This window comes from Mauremys reevesii, linkage group 5, assembly GCF_016161935.1.
Source record: "Mauremys reevesii isolate NIE-2019 linkage group 5, ASM1616193v1, whole genome shotgun sequence".
Classification (NCBI taxonomy): domain Eukaryota; kingdom Metazoa; phylum Chordata; order Testudines; family Geoemydidae; genus Mauremys; species Mauremys reevesii.
Window position 1 is genome coordinate 118,493,348 of NC_052627.1, and position 17,769 is coordinate 118,511,116.

General features: G+C 43.5%; 1 protein-coding gene across 4 annotated transcripts in view; it reads right to left on the reverse strand.

The window, feature by feature from the left end:
- RGS12 (regulator of G protein signaling 12) overlaps positions 1-17,769 on the reverse strand; it is a 152,206-nt gene that overhangs the window by 45,897 nt on the left and 88,540 nt on the right. For all 4 annotated transcript variants that reach the window (XM_039540913.1, XM_039540915.1, XM_039540911.1 and 1 more), the window contains 2 exons: positions 13,382-13,474; positions 8,579-8,722 (listed from right to left, as the gene is read on the reverse strand). In XM_039540913.1, the coding sequence (XP_039396847.1) occupies positions 8,579-8,722; positions 13,382-13,474 (237 nt within the window). The remainder of the gene's footprint in view (positions 1-8,578; positions 8,723-13,381; positions 13,475-17,769) is intronic.

The following is a 17,769-nucleotide window of genomic DNA, read 5'->3' on the forward strand; positions in this document are numbered from 1 at the left end:
ATATTGAAAGTCTTTTTCCTGAGTGTCTGGCTGGAGAGTCTTGCCCCCATGCTCGGGGTTCAGCTGATCGCCATATTTGGGGTCGGGAAGGAATTTTCCTCCAGGGTAGATTGGCAGTGGCCCTGGAGGTTTTTCGCCTTCCTCTGAAGCATGGGGCAGGGGTCGCTTGCTGGAGGATTATCTGCTACTTGAAGTCTTTAAATCAGGATTTGGGGACTTCAACAGCTGAGTCAAGGGAGAGAATTATTTCAGGAGTGGGTGGGTCAGCTTTTGTGGCCTGCATCTTGCGGGAGGTCAGACTAGATGATCATAATGGTCCCTTCTGATCTTAAGTTCTATGATTCTATGATAATGTTGTGAACCTTTCGGCTTGCATCCGAAGAAGTGGGTATTCACCCACGAAAGCTCATGCTGCAAAACGTCTGTTAGTCTATAAGGTGCCACAGGATTCTTTGCTGTTTCTTTAGGAAAATAACTAAAAAGTACAAATGCACAACATTCTTAAAATCAATTATTTAAATCAAGGCTTCCTTTTTACTGATTTAAATCATGAATCGAATTGGTGATTTACATAATAAATAATAAAAATTGGAGATATACCAATCCCTAGAACTGGAAGGGACCTTGAAAGGTCATTGAGTCCAGCCCCCTGCCTTCACTAGCAGGACTGATTTTTGCCCCAGATCCCTAAGTGACCCCCTCAAGGATTGAACTCACAACCCTGGGTTTAGCAGGCCAATGCTCAAACCACTGAGCTATCCCTCCCCCGTGGAATGTTCTGTACTCCAGAGAGGTACGATGCTTGCATATGTATCGAGTGCTCTACACAGAAGTCCCACAGCATGAGGGGAGAGGAACATGCACCCCACCCCCGTTTGTTGATATAAAACATTGCTGTGATGTTGTCTGTCATAACTAATACACATCTCCCTGTCAAGCGGGCTCAAAGTCTGGCATGCCAGGCACAGCAGTCTCAGCATTCTGACATTGATATGGAGAGCAAGTTCCACCTGAGACCAGAGGCCTTGTATCCTGAGGTCTCCCAAATGTGCTCCCCAGCCCAAGGCTGACAGATCCGTCACTAGCGAGAGAGATGGCTGAGGGCTGATGAAGGGGATCCCTGCACATACTACCTGTGGGTCAAGCCACCACAGGAGGGAGTAGAGTACCGGGCGAGGCAGGGTTATGATCTTATCCAAGCTGTCCCAGACTGGCTGGTACACTAATGCTAGCCATGACTGAGGAGGTCGAAGTCTGAGTCTCGCATGCTGTACTTCATAGGTACAAGCCACCATGTATCCCAGGAGTTTCAGACAATTCCTTGCTGTGGTGGTGGGGAACTGCCTGAGACTTTGCATGATGTCGCCCAGGGACCAAAACCTTGCTTCTGGGAGGCATGCCTTGGCCTGTGTTGAATCCAATACTGCCCCTATAAACTCTATCCTCTGAACCGGGGACAGCACTGATTTCCCCTCATTCAGAGGGAGGCCCAGTTTGTCGAACATCATTCTTATGAAGTTGACTTGTGCCTCCACTTGAGATCTGGAGTGGCCCTTGATGAGCCAGTCATTGAGGTATGAGAACACCGGTACCTGCCACCTGTGCAGGAACGCAGCCATCACTGCCACGCACTTAGTGAACACTCGAGGTGCTGCTGATAGGTCAAATGGGTGGTGTTTACCACAAACCTAAGGTATTTTCTGTGGGACAGAATTATTGCTTTGTGAAAGTACGTGTCCTTCAAGTCGAGGGCGGCATACCAGTCTCCTGGATCCAATGAAGGGATGGATGATTGAGGCCCAAGAGACCATGCAGAAGTTGAGCTTCTTCATGAACTTGTTGAGTTCTCAGAGGTCTAGGATGAGCCCAAGCCCACCTTTGGCATTTGATATTAGGAAGTATCAGGAATAGAAACCCTTGCCCTTCTGCTCCTGAGGAACCTCTTCCACTGCACCTAGCAAAAGGAGCGAGTGCAGCTCCTGTATAAGGAGGTGCTCATGAGAAGGGTTCCTGAAGAGGGACGGGGAAAGGTGGTGTAAGGGTGGGAGGGCACATAATTGGATGGAATATCCCCTCTCTATCATGTGGAGCACCCAGCGGTCTGAACTGATACGGGACCATGCATGGCAGAAAGGGGATAGTCGGGACGAAAAGGTATGGTGGGGTAGATCCAGTTTTTGTCCTGGGGCACCATCCTCAACCACACCCTCAAAAGTCCTTTAAACTGTGGAGTCTATTATCTGTTTTCTTGGAAAAGAGGGCTGAACCCTCAAAGGGGAGGTCCTCAATGGTCTGTTGGACCTTGTAGGGAAGACCCAAGACCTGCAACCAGGAACAACTCCTCATTGCCACCCCTGTGGCCATTGCGCAGGAGGCATCATTTGCCCCATCCAACACCGCCTGTAGGGAAGCTCGTGCAATTAGTTTCCCTTCCTCCACCAGTGCATGGGAGTCCTGCGGCAGCAGCTCTGCAAATTTGACCATCGCGGTGCAGGTGTTATACGAGTATCTGCTCACAATGGCCTGCTGGTTCGATATGCAGAGCTGCAACCCCCCCAGTGGAGTAGACCTTCCTCCCAAATAGGTCTAATTTTTTAGCATCCCTATTTTTAGAGGAGGGCCCCTGGTAGTCCTGGCGCTCATGCTGATTAGCTGCATCAACCACCAGGGAATCAGGGAGTGGGTGGGTATATAACTGTTCATATCTTTTTGAGGAAACAAAGTACTGCCTTTCATTTCTCTTGGCCGTAGGGGGAAAAGAGGCTGGAGTCTGCCACAAGGTCTTTGTGGTGTCAGCGATGGTCTTAAATAATGGCAGGGCAATGCAGGTGGACCCGGAGAGGGCGAGGATGTCTACCATGGGGTCAGTGTCCTCTCCTTCTCTGCCTGGATCTCCAGGTTCTGGGCCACCCATTGCAGCAGCTGCTTTAGGGCCCTGTTGTCTTCCAATGCTGGGGCTGTCAATGTCCCTGCCATGGTCTCATCTGGGGAGCATGAGGAGGAAACGGGCCCTGCTCATTCCCCTCAGTGCCTGGGGGGTCACGTGGCACCTGGTATTGCTGCGCCATCATGTCAGCAGCATGCAGTGCCAGGGTTGCCGGAACTGAGATTGACAACAGGGGCAATGACAGTGCCAAGGTCACCAATGCCAGTGGTGTTGAGGTCACTGATGCCAGCGGCGTCAGCGCCGCAGGCGAAGAGAGGGGTGTTGGTGCCACCGATGCCTGCAGAGGAACGAAGGAAGCCGACGTTACTGATGCAGATCTGGACCTCAACCCCTGGTTCTGTCCCTGGCCTTGATGATATGCCCAGGTCATCAAGAAGGGCCACCAAGTTGGGGGGTTCCACTGGGGTGGCCACGGTGCCGGATAGGGCTGGCAGTCATGCCAGGACCATCTGTTCCTGGTCCTATCAGAGCGGTAGGATTCTGCCTCCGACTCTGAGGTCTCCGAGAAGGAGGACCACAGAGGAGCGGTGCTCCATGGTGCCAGCAAGGGGTGCTGGGAATGGGGGGGACCAGTGCGGTTCCCCCACGTGGATGGACCATGCCAGGGAAAGGTATGCTGGAGATGGAGATTGGCGTGCCATCATCGCTGGCTTGCCCCTTGATGGGATCAGAGGCCAGGCTGTCACCAGTGATTTGTCCCTCCTCTATGGGGAGGACAGTGCCATGAGGTCCGTGAGGCATAAGGTCCCGAGGTCCTGAATGCCTCCAACGTAGAGGGAAGCTGGAGTTCTCCGCCACGTCAATCCGGAGAGCGGTGAGGGTTCTGACTCAACTGGACCCCTGAGGTGGCAGGAGTCAACAAGACACTGAGAGGCAAAGGGGCCAAGGTGACGTGGCCCTGTTCGAGTCTCCCTGCTGCACGCTCCTTGGGCTTGGAAGGGGGAAAACAACCCCTTTCTGGCCTTTTCTTTTTCTGAGGCACCAGGGACCAAGACCGGTGCCTCACAGAAGTTTGTCTATAGGCAGAGCTGTGGCGGTGCCACGATTCCTTGGGGTCCTTTCTTGGAAAAGGCTCATGCATCATCAGTGCTGGCGCACTGCAATGAGGAAGTGCTGGGCATGGGTTCTGCTGACCCCGGGTCAGACTGTGTCTGGAATGCAGCCTCCACAAGAAGGATCTTGAGCCTTTGCTTCTGGTCTTTTTAGGTCTTAAGGCAAAATCCTTTGCAAATTCTGCACCTCTCCTTCAGGTGGCTCTCCCAGAGACACCACAGACAGGAAGAGTGTGGGTTGCTCTTATGCATACATTTTCCAGAGTCTTCAGAGAGTTTGAACCCTGGGAACCGGGGCATGCTCCGGTGCCAGGGAAGTGTTGGTATGGCGGTAGACCCCCAAAAGGAAATGTATGTCCTAACTACTAATACCCTAAATTAACACTAGTAAACTACTGAGAACTAACTATAAACACTAAGAGTGGACACTGCCCAAACGCGCTTGCAAAGCAAGAGCAACTGGTTGTTCCAGCTAGCCATCACCGGCAGTAAGAAGGAAATGAGGGGTGGCGGGTCGGCAGGGCTCTATATTGAGCACCATGAAGGCACAACTCCAGGGGGCGCCCAGGCTGACCGAACGGATGCTGCTAGGGGGAAAGTTTTCTGGCTGCCATGCACGCGCGTGCACACCTGATTGGAATTGACATGAACAACGACTCGAAGAAGAAGGGGAAATTGTTATCCATGCCCTGCTAAATCCTGCATTATATTCTGTAACAACTTTCCTTTAATCTCTCAGCAGGCATACAAGCAGCCTTGCCACAGTGATAACACAGAGAGAGAGAGCGTGCTCAAAACATGCCAACCCCTTCACTTTACTGCACAGTCACTGTAGTCTTAATGCAGTGCTTTGAGTTTAAGCTACTTTATCTTCAGTTGATTACCATTTGCCCTGCATTATTATTTCCCTAACATGTGCTCCATCCCCAGCTTGTCTGAATTTAACATTACTCTCATTATACTCCAACAGTATGCTTTAGAAGCCATTCCTCCAGAAAGCCTATAACTAGACTACTCAGATATAACTAGACTACTCAGAGCAAAGTGAATTCTCATTATTAGCCCCATCAATACAAGAATTCAGAGTCTCTGTTGTACAGCGCCTAGAGAAAATGGCACTCAAAAAGCTGCAGTCATTAATGAGTTTTAATCCTGAGGATGAGGAGTAAAACAGTAGAGCAGATTTTGTTCCCCATGTGTCAGGAATGTAGTAACACCTAAGAAATTACTTGCATGTCCAGATATAGCATTTTCAAGGCCTTTAAGTATCTTCCAGAGGTATATTTCAGAAAAAGGAAATGTAACATCTTTGGTTGAATTGTAGCCTATTTTGTTCATATGTGCAAAGCAAAGTTGATGTTATCACTTTTATGTAAAGAGGAATAAGAGAAATGTAGGTGTTTTTTTTTTTAACAACTTAAGTAGACCTCTCTGCTCCTTGTAGGACTGCTTTTCCTGCAGAGAAGCTCTTGCTATGTGCACTGGCCGAGAGGTTTAACAGTGTGACGTTATATGATTAAAACATGGCCAGGTAGATCATTGTTGCTACCACTGTTATATAATTGCAACAAATCTTATACAAAATGTGTCAATTAAGCTGTTAATAGAAACGTTTTGATTTGCTGAATGTGATTATGCTATTTGTATGCATGTATCATTTTGTATGCATGTATCATGTATGTATCTGAAGTTATGAATATTAACTATGTACCTGTATTGCAAATGTTTGCTCCTGTGGTAACACCAACAAGACATTTAGCCAGCACCTTGTGAAGGAACTATTCAAGTTGAATGGCCCATCAAAGAACTCTTAACTCACAATGGACCATGGAAGACACCTATCTACGTTTAATGGACTTTCCTGAGGACATTCTAATTAGAGTATGGGTAATGGCCTCTGCTATGATTAAGCAAAGCATGCATGGACATTTGACTTGCCCATGTGGCTCCAGACCTCATCTTGTTACCTGTAATTTTCCACAAGCTAGAACAATGGGTTTCCCTTCACTTGGCAGAAGCTATAAAAGGCCCTGGAAATAGCTCCATTTTGCCTCTTTCCTGCTCAAACCTCTGGACAAGGGACTTATACTAATAGGAGCATTCTAACCAAAGGACTGAGGACTTTCCATTGATTTGGAACCAACCAGAGACTTAACAAGCCAAAAGTTTATTCCATCACTGCTACAAGCCTGATCCAAGAACTTTGCAATTATTGTATATATTTGATTATTTTAGCCAATTTTAACTCTCATCTTTCTTTCTTTTTTATAAATACATCTTTAGATATTAGATACTAAAGGACTGGCAACACCGTGATTATTGGTAAGATCTGAGTTATATATTGACCTGGGTATGTGACTGGTCCTTTGGGATCGGAAGAACCATTTTGTTTGATTAAATTGGTTTTAAATAACCACTCATCATTAAGTCTAGTGTCGAATCCAGGACTGGAATACCAAAGGAGGCTGCATTTCTGACTTCTTGTTAGCCAGTGTGGTGAGACAGAAGTTTACTTTTGTTGCTGGACTGGTATAGCTCATGGAAGAATAACCACCGGTTTTGAGGTATGCCTGCCCTTTTTCCCAGCAGCTTGTCCTGAATTTGGTATTCTCAGTTGTGACCCACGGAGGCACAGTGACAATCAGTAATCGAGGAAGGGAGATTCTGGCAGTCAGAAACAAAACCCTTTTGGAAAAAAATATGCAAAATGCTAAGATGACAAACTCTGTAACCCCAGAGGAAGCAGAATACAGAGTAATTATTTATATTCTTAGAAGTGGCTATAGGCTACCAATATCCTTTTAATTCAGGTCATTTTTATGCTAGAAATCTGTGTATTACAGTATATCTTCAAATGGACCATGTTGTCTTTGGACCCTGAAATATCTGTTCTTAGGCTACTAAAACACAAAAGCAGAGACCTAACTAGCTATTTTAAGACTATCTTTATCTCAGTTAGGAAAGGTTGCTTCATCAAACATCTTCTCCTGTCCTGGATTCTGTTCTGGAGCAGCAGGAATCATAGGATCATTTGGATTAGAAAGGAGTTTGTCATATAATCAATCCTCTGCAATGTGAAGAATATACATTACAAGGGAATGGATTACAGTATGACCCAGTAAAGTAGTGTTTCTGAACCTGAGGGTCACGGAATAGGTTTGGGGTCGGGTGTGGGTCGCAACCAGGGCCAGCATTAGGGGGTCAGAAGCAGGGAAATTGCCTGGGGCCCTGCATCACAGAGGACCCCGGGAAGCTAATATACATGTTTCAGCCCTGAGCTGCACAGGATGGCTGAAGCCCCACGGGGCAGCTGAAGCCCAAAGCCCGCAGCCTAAGGTAGGGGGTCACAAGATTTTCTAGTAGGGAGGTCACACTTTATTTCATTTATTTATTTATTCCAAACGGGGTCGCCAGCACAAAAAGGTTGAGGAAACAATGCACTAGAAGATCTCCTCCATTTGTGTTCAACTCCAGTATTTGGTTCATGAAAAAAAAAAAAAATAAACCACAATAACAAATGTTTACTATTTCAAACTTGGATGGGCCAGTTTAAGTATGGAATAAAAAGCCTTTGCAGAAAATAGTTTCCATTTAAGACAGGATAATCTATTACTATGCCAAAGGTGTATATTCCTTTGTGAATATACAACAAGTTACAGCAAAAATCGAATTTTAAAAGGTCTCAATTCCATATTTGACAGGTTGCTAGTAATTTATAATGTGGTTGTGCCCAACATGTGCTAGGCACTTCCCAGTTAGAGGAAGATACAGTACCTGACAATCCACATTCCCTGAAAGAATACAAAGTAAGGCTTTGTCTGAGCTAGGACTAAGATGCAGGGAAACACCTTTAGCTTAATTTTAGCTGGTGAAGTCATAGCCTAGGTTCCTGAGAATTCCTGTTTTAAAATTGTTTCTAGGGCCTACCCATTGTTATAATAGGCATGTAGCAGCACAAATGCAACACATCAGAAGAGTAAGAAAATTAGACAAGCAAACTCTGTAGAAAATATTCCCAATTGTTCAATAACTGTTTTGTTCTGAATTCTAAAAGGTTATAATACTTAAATTGCATCAACCTTTAGAGATTTTTCAGAGACAAAGAGCTTAACAGGCCCCTTATTTGACCATTTCATCAAAGAAAGAGCAAAAGTCCCCAAAAGTCACTTTCATGAACCATTTGTGTTGAAAATGGCAGAAATGTATCCAAGTAGCGTTATTTAAATGATCCCTTATTGCTAAAGTAACATTTCAATTGAATTAAAAATTTCAGATTGTTTGATGTGTTAACAGTTAGTAGTCTCATACAACAAATGTGCACGCACGTGCACACACACACACACACCCTTATGCAAATTCCACCATGCAAACTCCTGTGTCGGAATTCCAAGGTACAATTACTAGATTATATAGCAAATATAAAAACAAGCTATCATCTATTTTCTTCCTATATGTGACAAAAAGTGCAGCAAGTGAAAATGTTTATATATTTAAAAATACATAAACAAATATATAACACATTAAAGGAAAAAGTAAATTCCATATGTTAATAAAAAGCAGTTAAATATTTAGTAGCTACCTGAAGCTGCTGTTCTTTGAACATATCTGGATGTGGAGCACTGAGAATATCATCTGCCAACTGTGCCTGGCTATCAATATTAACTGGGGTTGTAGCTTTGCTACACAAAAACTTGCTGAAGATCTCCCGAGCTCTGTAAGAAAGCTACAAAACAGAATTTTTATCAGCATTAATGTATTTTTACAAAACAAGACATAAGAACATAATAATGACCATGTTGGTCAGACCAATGGTCCATCTAGCTCAGTACCTGTCTTCTGACAGCAGCAGATGCCAGATGATTCAGAGGGATCAAACAGAACAGGACACTTATTCAAGTGATTCACGCCCTGTAACCCAGTCCCAGCTTCTTGCGGTCAGATGTTTAGGGACATCCAGAGCATGGGGTTCCATCCCTGCCCATCTTGGCTAGTAGCCATTGCTGCACTTATCCTCCATGAACTTATCTAATTCTTTTTTGAACCCACTTATACTTTTGGCCTTCACTACATTCCCTAGTCATAAGTTCCACAGTGTGGAACATAAATGACTGTGTGTTCTGTGTGTTCTGTGAAGAACTACGTCCTTCTTTGCTTTAAACTGCTGCCTATTAAATTTATTGTGTAATCCCTACTGCTTGTGTTATGTGAAGGGGTAAATAATGTTCCTCTATTTACTTTCTCCACACTATTCATGATTTTATAGTCTTCTATCATATTCTTCCTTAGTCGTCTCTTTTCTAAGCAGAATAGTCCCAGTCTTTAATTTCTCCTCATATGGAAACAGTTCCATACCCTTAATCGTTTTTGTTACCATTTTCTCTACCTTTTCCAATTCTAATATATCTATTTTGAGATGGGGCAACTATAACTGGATGCAATATTCAAGGTTTGGGTGTACCATGGACTTTTATAGAGGCATTATGATCTTTTCTGTTTTATTATCAATTCTTTTTCTATTGGTTCCTAACAGTCTGTTAGCTTTTAGGACTGCCACTGCACATTAAGCAGATATTTTCAGAGAACTAGCCATGATGCCTCCAAGATCTCTTTTTTGAGTGATAATTTAGACCGCATCATTTTGTATATAGAGTTGGGATATTTTACAATGTACATTATCTTGCATATATCAACATTGAATTTCATCTGCCATTTTGTTGCCCAGTCACCCAGTTTTGTGAAAGCCCTTTGTAACTCTTTACACTTAGCTTTGGATCTAACCATCTTGAGTAATTAGGTATCATTTCCAAACTTTGCCATCTCACTGTTCATCGCCTTTTCCAGATGATTTATGAATGTGTTGAAGACCACAGATTCCAGTACAGATCCTTGGGGGACCCCGCTATTTACCTCTATTCTGAAAACTGACCATTTATTCCTACCTTTTAACCAGTTATTGATCCATGAGAGGACCTTCCCTCTTATCCCACGACTGTCTACTTTGCTTAAGAGCCTTTGGTGAGGGACCTTGTCAAAGGCTTTCTGAAAGTCCAAGTACACTATATCCACTGGATCACCCTTGACCACATTTGCTGATCACCTCAAAAGATCCACTGGATTGGTGAGGCATGATTTCCATTTACTAAAGCTGTGTTGACTCTTCTCCAATATATTGTGTCCATCTAGGTGTCTGATAATTCTGTTCTTTACTATAGTTTCAGCCACTGTGTCTGGTACTGAAGTTAGGCTTATCTGCCTGTAATTGCCAGGATGGCCTCTGGAGCCTTTTCTAAAAATTGGTGTCACATTAGCTATCCGCCAGTTATCTAGTACAGAGGCTGATTTAAGTGATAGGTTACATACCACTGTTAGTAGTTTTGCAATTTCATAGTTGAGTTGCTTCAGAACTATTGGGTATTAACCATCTGGTCCTGCTGACTTATTACGGTTTAATTTATCCATTTGTCCCAAAACCTCCTCCAGTGACACCTCAATCTGTGACAGTTCCTCAGATCTGTCACCTAAAAAGAATGGCTCAAGTGTGGGAATCTCCCTTACATTATCTGCAGTGCAGACCAATGCAAAGAATTCATTTAGCTTCTCCACAATGGCACTGTCTTCCTTGAGTGCTCCTTTAGCAACTCCATCAGTTAGTGGTCCCACTCACTAGTATGGTTCCTGCTTCTGATGTGTTTGTAACAATCCAAGTATATGTTAAACATGCTATTTCTGTACACTCTTATTCCCAAATGAAAAACAGAAGCAATTATATATCTCAGTATATGGGGAACCTTAATTTGGTCTCTAGAGAAAAGGAAGCAGCTTAGTTTTTCAATTTTTCAAAAACATTGATGTCTTTTGCCCATCTACATTACTCCTTTTGTTTTCCTTTGTTGAGATTTAAAAATCTAGAAGCTACTGTTTATTGCAATTTTAGTAAACATCTCTTTTTGTAAATTTTTAGGTTGCCAAAATTTTTATTCCCTTTAACATTACAAATATTTTTGTGTCAGGGCAGTTGCTAAGTAATTAAATGTTCTGATCAAGAGAATTTACAATAAAATTTAAAATATTCAAAGTGCAATAATAATAAATGTCAAGCCTGTCAAATGTTGCTTCAAAAGTACAATAAAAGCTTGTGACTTAATGATTTTTTAAAAAAAGCACTAAGACTTAAATTAGAGAAGGCAGTAAAATTTAACCATATACTTGAATATCTGCAGTAAAAAAAATCTTGATCTTTCTATTTTTTAGTTGCTTATTTTATAAACAACTAAATTCTGAATACAATGAAAGGAAATTAAACCAAATCGGGTTCAGTGCCCTGAGGTGGTTTCAGGAAAAAAAAGGAAGTTCTAGTGAAAGGCTTTTGACACAATCCCACATGATACTCTCATAAACCAACAAAAGAAATGTGGTATAGATTAAATTACTATAAGGTGAGTGTAACACTGATTTAAAGATACAGCATAGTTATCAGTGGTTTGCTGGGGGGAACTAGTAGGGTCATGGAGGGGACTGTCCTACGTCTGGTACTATTAAATATTTTCATTAATGACATGGTGAGTATGCTTTACAATTTGCTGATGATACCAAGCTGGGAGGGATTGAAAACCCTTGGGAGGATAGGCTTAGAATTCAAAATGATCTTGATAAATTGAGGGATCAGTCTGAAATCAACAAGATGAAATTCAATAAAGACAAGTTCAAAGTACTGCACTTAAGATGGAAAAAAATCAAATGCACAACTACAAAATGGTGAATAACTGGCTAGGTGGTAGTACTGCCAAAAAGTATCTAGGGGTTAGAGTGAGTAGTCACAAATTGAATATGAGTCAACAATGTAATGCAGTTGTGAAAAAAAGCTAATATTCTAGGGAATTTTAATGGAAGTATCACATGTAAAACATGGGAGGTAACAGTCTGCTCTACTCTGCACTGGTGAGGCCTCAGCCACATTACTGTGTCCAGTTTTGGGTGACACAGTTTAAGAAAGATGTTGACAAACTGGAGAGAGTCCAGAGGAGAGCAACCAAAATGAAAAAAGGCTTAATAAATCTTACCCATGAGGAAAGGTTAAAAAAAACTTGGTATGTTTGGTTTTTATAAAGGAAGACCGAGGGGAGAAATGATAACAGTCTTCAAATATGTTAAAGGGCAGTTATAAACTCAACTGTTGCCCATGTCTACTGAAGGTAGGACAAGAAGTAATCAGCTTCATCAATGGAAAGGGAGATTTAGGTTAGATGTTACAAAAACTTTCTAGCTGTAAGTATACTTATGCACTAAAATAGGCTTTCAAGGCAGATTATGGAATCCTCTTCATTGGAGGCTTTTAAGAACAGGTTAAACCAGAGATGGGCAAACCATGGCCCGCAGGCCACATCCAGCCTGCAGGACCATCCTGCCCGGCCCCTGAGCTCCCAGCCGGGGAGGCTAACCCCCAGCCCCTCCCTTGCTGTCTCCTCTCCCCCACAGCCATGCTGCCATGCACTCTGGCCCACCGCTCCTGCTTGGATAAGTGGAAGAGGGTTCTGGGGGGCAGTCAGGGGACAGGGAGAAGGGGAAGATTCTGGAGGGGGGGGATCAGGGGATGAGGAACAGGGGGGCTGGATAGGCGTGGGAGTCCCAGGGGTCCTATCAGGGGGCGGGGGTATGGATAGGGGTTGGGCAGTCAGGGGACAGGAAGCAGGGGGTTGGATAGGCGTGGGAGTCCCGTGAGGCCTGGCAGGGGTGTGGATAGGAATCAGGGCAGTCAGGGGACAGGGAGCGGGGGAGGTCCCGGGGAGGGGCAGTCCCAGGAGGGGGCGGTCAGGGGACAAGGAGCCGTGGGGGTTGGATGGGTTGGGGGCTCTGAGGGGGGCAGTCAGGGGGTGGGGGCCAGGCTGTTTGGGGAGGCACAGCTGTACTTACCTGGCCCTCCATTCCGTTTCGCAACCCCGATGTGGCCCTTGGCCCAAAAAGTTTGCCCACCCCTGGGTTAGACAAATATCTGTCAAGGATTATCTAGGTTTACTTAGTCCTGCCTCAGCACAGGAGACTGGACTAAATAACCTCTTGAGGTTCCTTCCAGTCCTACATTTCTATGATTCTACAAAAGTAGGGTGTCCCACAAAATAAGGATTAAATAAGGACTCAAATAAGGACTAAATGGCATAGAAAGGTCTTTCACAGACCCTAAATAGAACTACAATTGGATTCTGGGAGATACTCTTATGGAACTGAGATCCCCAGGAGAGACCCCTGAAACAAAATGACTGTGTCCCCAACCCAGGTCAGATAGAACCACAAGACGAAGACCAAGAACAATCCAAATTATCTCAATTGCCTTGGAGATCAGCTTTCAGCTAGCAACTTTATACCAGAATATATAGCATTATTTTACCTCTTTTTTGTCATGTGCAGGTACATGGTTAAAATATTCACAGGCCTGCCAGAATAAAATGTTTTCTTCACTAAATTCTTTCCGTAGAAATTCCTAGGAGAAAAAAATAAGCATATAAAAATGTCACAAAATAAAGACAAGTTGCTTAAAACAACATATTTACGGGGGGAGAAGAGGGGAGGAGAGGTCGGAGTTTGCATAATGTTGGGATTTTTTTTAAGTAATTAAAATGTTATTATTGGTCTCAGAATCAGGCTTTTTAAAAACATAATTCCTAAATTTAGGATCAGATTTGCCAAACACTGACCCTTTCCATTTATTTAGAACTTGTTCAATTTGCAATACTGAATCAAGTTACAATCAACATATTTCAATGTACAAAGACTCTTTAGAACTTTGCATTGTAAGACTGGTTCACAGACTAATGAACAAGATTTTAATAAGGATTTAAATAATTTTTAGTTATACTAAAATAGTTACACTATAGGGAAGTTGCTTATCTTTAACTGACATTCTAACAGGGTACAATGGAGACAGTGAAAATGTTTCCCTAGAGCGCAAATTTTAATCATGTAAGTGGTCCTCACTTACATCCTTTGCTAGTTGCTTAAATTGGTATCAGCCTTATTATATTTTTTTTAAATTTTTAATTAGAATAAAACCTTTCTGAATATAGCACTTGAAGCTGCCACTTTGCTGAAAAGAGAGGTAATTTATGACATTAGCAGTGTGAATGCCCAGTAGAAGACCTGTGAAACCAATTTCCAACCTGATTTAATAATAATTCTTTATCATAAAAGAATTAATATTTAAAGAATTTAATTCTTAAATATAAACATTTCTTTTTGACTTTTAAACCAATATTAAAGCACATCAGCAACTGGTTTACAATCTACTCAATGGTTCCCATCCTGCATAATTTTTCAGTAAGACTAATACTGAACTCAGAAATACTTAAGAGTCATTTAAAACTAAAAAGAAAGTCACTCTTTATTCACTAATGCTGAGAACTTTAGGCTGCTAGGCTGAGCAAAATAGAAGCAATGGCAAGAAACGAACATCCAACTCAAGACAAAGCACTTTTTTATATATTTAAAAAAATTTTTTACTTTAACTCCTCTCCCTCTGGATGGGTTCTTTGTCAGTGTGTTCATTAAAACATTACTCTATTTAGGATGGAAAGAAGTTTAGTTTGTGCTTATTTTTTCTTTTTATTTCCAAATATCAAACATATAACACAGAGTTTGTGTATGAAGAGAAGGTTACTCACCCTGTGCAGTAACTGAGGTTCTTTGAAAAGTGTGGCCCCTGTTCCAGTGCTGGTATTGTTGTTGCTAGTGTGACCATAAGGAACCGTTGGATCCTTATGAATCTGTTGATATTTCTGAGGTCTAGAATAGGCCTCCATCCTCCATTCATTTTCTAGGTTAAGAAGTAATGGGAATAAAAGCCCTCTGTGTTGAACTGGCACTGGTTATACTGCACCCAGAAGTAACATATGGTTTACTTCCTGCAATAGAAGTTGTTTGTGAGAAGGTCCATGAAGAAGGATGGGGAGAGAGAGTGCATAGGGGGGATGGAGATGAATGGTATTGCATAGCCTGTATGGATTATTTCAAGGACCCATTTGTCTGTGGTGATGGAAATCAACGCTGAATAGAAAGGAGTCAAATAGTAGCCAAAACGGGGGATGGACGATGGCATGGTGGATGGGGGAGGTTGCTCAGACCCTCAACCAAATCCTCAGAATTGTTGTTTAGCAGAGGATGGCTGAGATATAGATGATTGAGGCAGAGGTGGTCAATGCCTCAAAGGTCTCTGCCTGTCGCTGTGTCTCTTAGTGTCTCTGTTGAGCGTATGGGGCGATCCTGTGTGCTGGTAGAGAGAATATGTACCCTGTTCTCTTTTGATTGCAGGTATGTATATCCCCAAGGTGCGGAGAGAAGCCCAAGAATCCTTCAGGGTGTGGAGGCCTTTGTCTGTCTTTGAGGCAGTTTCAGCCATCAGTGCAGACTATACTTCCCTGGGGAAACCGGACAGTTGAAGCCACGACAATTGGCGCATAACAATGACAGTGGCTGTGATCATGCTGCCAGGGCTGCCACATCTAGGGATGCTTGTAGGGCAGTTCTGGCCAGAAGCTGACCCTCAGTTAAGATGGATTTGAATTCGTCCCTTTTCTCTTCTGGAATATCATCAATAAATTCTGCAAGTTTGGAGTAGTTTACGTGGTTGTTCTTTGCCATCAATGCTGAGTAACTGACAATTCGAAATTGCAAGGTTGCTGAAGAGAAGGCCTTCTGGCCAAAAAGTTCTAGCCATTTCCACTCCTTGGCATGGATCTATATTGATGTTGTCTATCGTACTGGTTGACAACCAGAGAGTTCAGTGATGTGTGGGAAAATAAAAAGTCTATCCCTTTTGAGGGGACATAATACTTTGTATCAGCTCTCTTGCAGGTGGATGTTATTGTTGCCGGAGTCTGTCATATGGTTTTGGCTGATTCCATGAGTGCATCATTTATTGGAAGCACTATTTTTGAAGCCAATTAAGTTTGCAGAATGTGGGACTCTGGGACCTCCTCTAGTGGGATCTCCAGGCAGTCTGCAACTCTCCTGAAGAGTTCTTGAAAGTGTTTGAAATCATCCATGGCTAAGGCATTATGGCTTTTCCTGGGGAAGAAGAGGAAATATTGGCAGGTGGTGTTGCGTCCTGTTCCAGGGCTTCCTCTTGTTCCTCAAAGCTCTCCACAATGGGCTCTGATAGTGCAGCCACAGAGGATGGTGGGAGAGACCTAAGCCTTTCCCTGTACAGACTTAGGGGCTTGGGATATTGCCTCAAGTATGCCGCCCTGATGTCCCAATAAGGCCACTGTGTGGGGAATAGGTGGAGGCATGGCATGCCAACTGTGGGTGTTGGGACCAGGATGAGGTCTCAGCCATACAGGTGGCCCTAGTGCGGGAGTAGGTTGGACAGGAGAGGAGTGGTGCAATGAGAAAAACATCCTCCTCCTCATTATCCTCTTCCTCACTGGAAAATGGAAGGGCCACCGGTGAATCAGATTGGCCTGGTACCGTGTATACCGGGGAATACATCAGTGCTGAAGAGCAGGTATTCAGGTATCGATGATACCAATAAGTCCTTATGTTGCAGGAAATGGTGTGATGCTAATGGTTTCGGCGCCGAAGTGATCGATACCAATGGCGTCATTGCAGCTGTGAATGTCAGTGCCAATGCCTAAGTGCTCTGTGTTGTCAGGTGGTGGCACCATACACCACAAGGAGAGTCTCGGTCCGCGTCTTTCGGCGGTTACATCAGTACCACAACAGAGGAGATGAGCTTTTGTTTGCCTCTTGACTCAGAGACTACCCACTTGGGTTTGGCAGAAGGTATGGTGTGGGAGGTGCTGGAGGATCATGGTGCCTCATACATACTCAGCTGCAGTGTGGTCGGTACCAAGGATACTGAATAAGCCGGAGAACCACTTCTTTTTCGGTGGCTCTTTTGAGGGAGAAGATGCTGTTCTTTTCCTTGTTACTTTTTAGGAGGGTGTCTGCTGGCCGGAATGAGATGCCAGGCGCAGAGACTTTTCCATAAGGATAAGTTTTAGATGCAGATTTCTGTCCTTCTTGGCACGAGCCATTAAGTTGCTGCAGTGAGAACACTTTTGTGGGATGTGTGTCTCACCTAAGCATTGAACACTTTACGAGTAACCATCCAATACCGTGGTACCTTCCTGGCAGGAAAGGAAGCACTTGAAACCTGGTGAACCAAACTATGGTAAGGGTAGGAAATAATTTTTTAAAAAATTGAGAAAAATAAAGGAGGAAGAAAAAGGGTAGGTAAATCTAACTAGTAAACAAACAACTACTCTAACTATTCTACACAGTAAATAAAGATATCAGCTATCACACTGCTGGGAGCTCTGTCTCAGGCCAAGGATGGTTGAGAAGGAACTGAGGGAAGATCAGGTCGCGGCGCAAGATAGGCACTGACAACGGCGCAAGACAGGGACAGCACATGCACGACCCAGACGAACACTGCTGCTGAAATTCTCCAATCAAAGATGCAGAGATGCATCAACAGGAAGTGGAGCACCCAGAGGGACACTCCTTGGAGAAGAACTGCAGCTTGTCTACATGCATCAAGGACTCTGCAAGTAAGGTGTGTGAAAAATTATGCTCTTCAAACTCAGGCCCTGGAGGATTAGAACAGTGTACTTTCTTATTTTAAAACAACAGGACATATTACTTTGTAATGGGATGCTAGGGAGACAGAAGGTGTACATTTTGCCATTAAAGGCTCAGCAGATCTCTGCAATGACTTCTCTTACTCATGAGAATTAATCATTAAGTCCATACATAGATCCAGATCTCTCCTTTATTTCC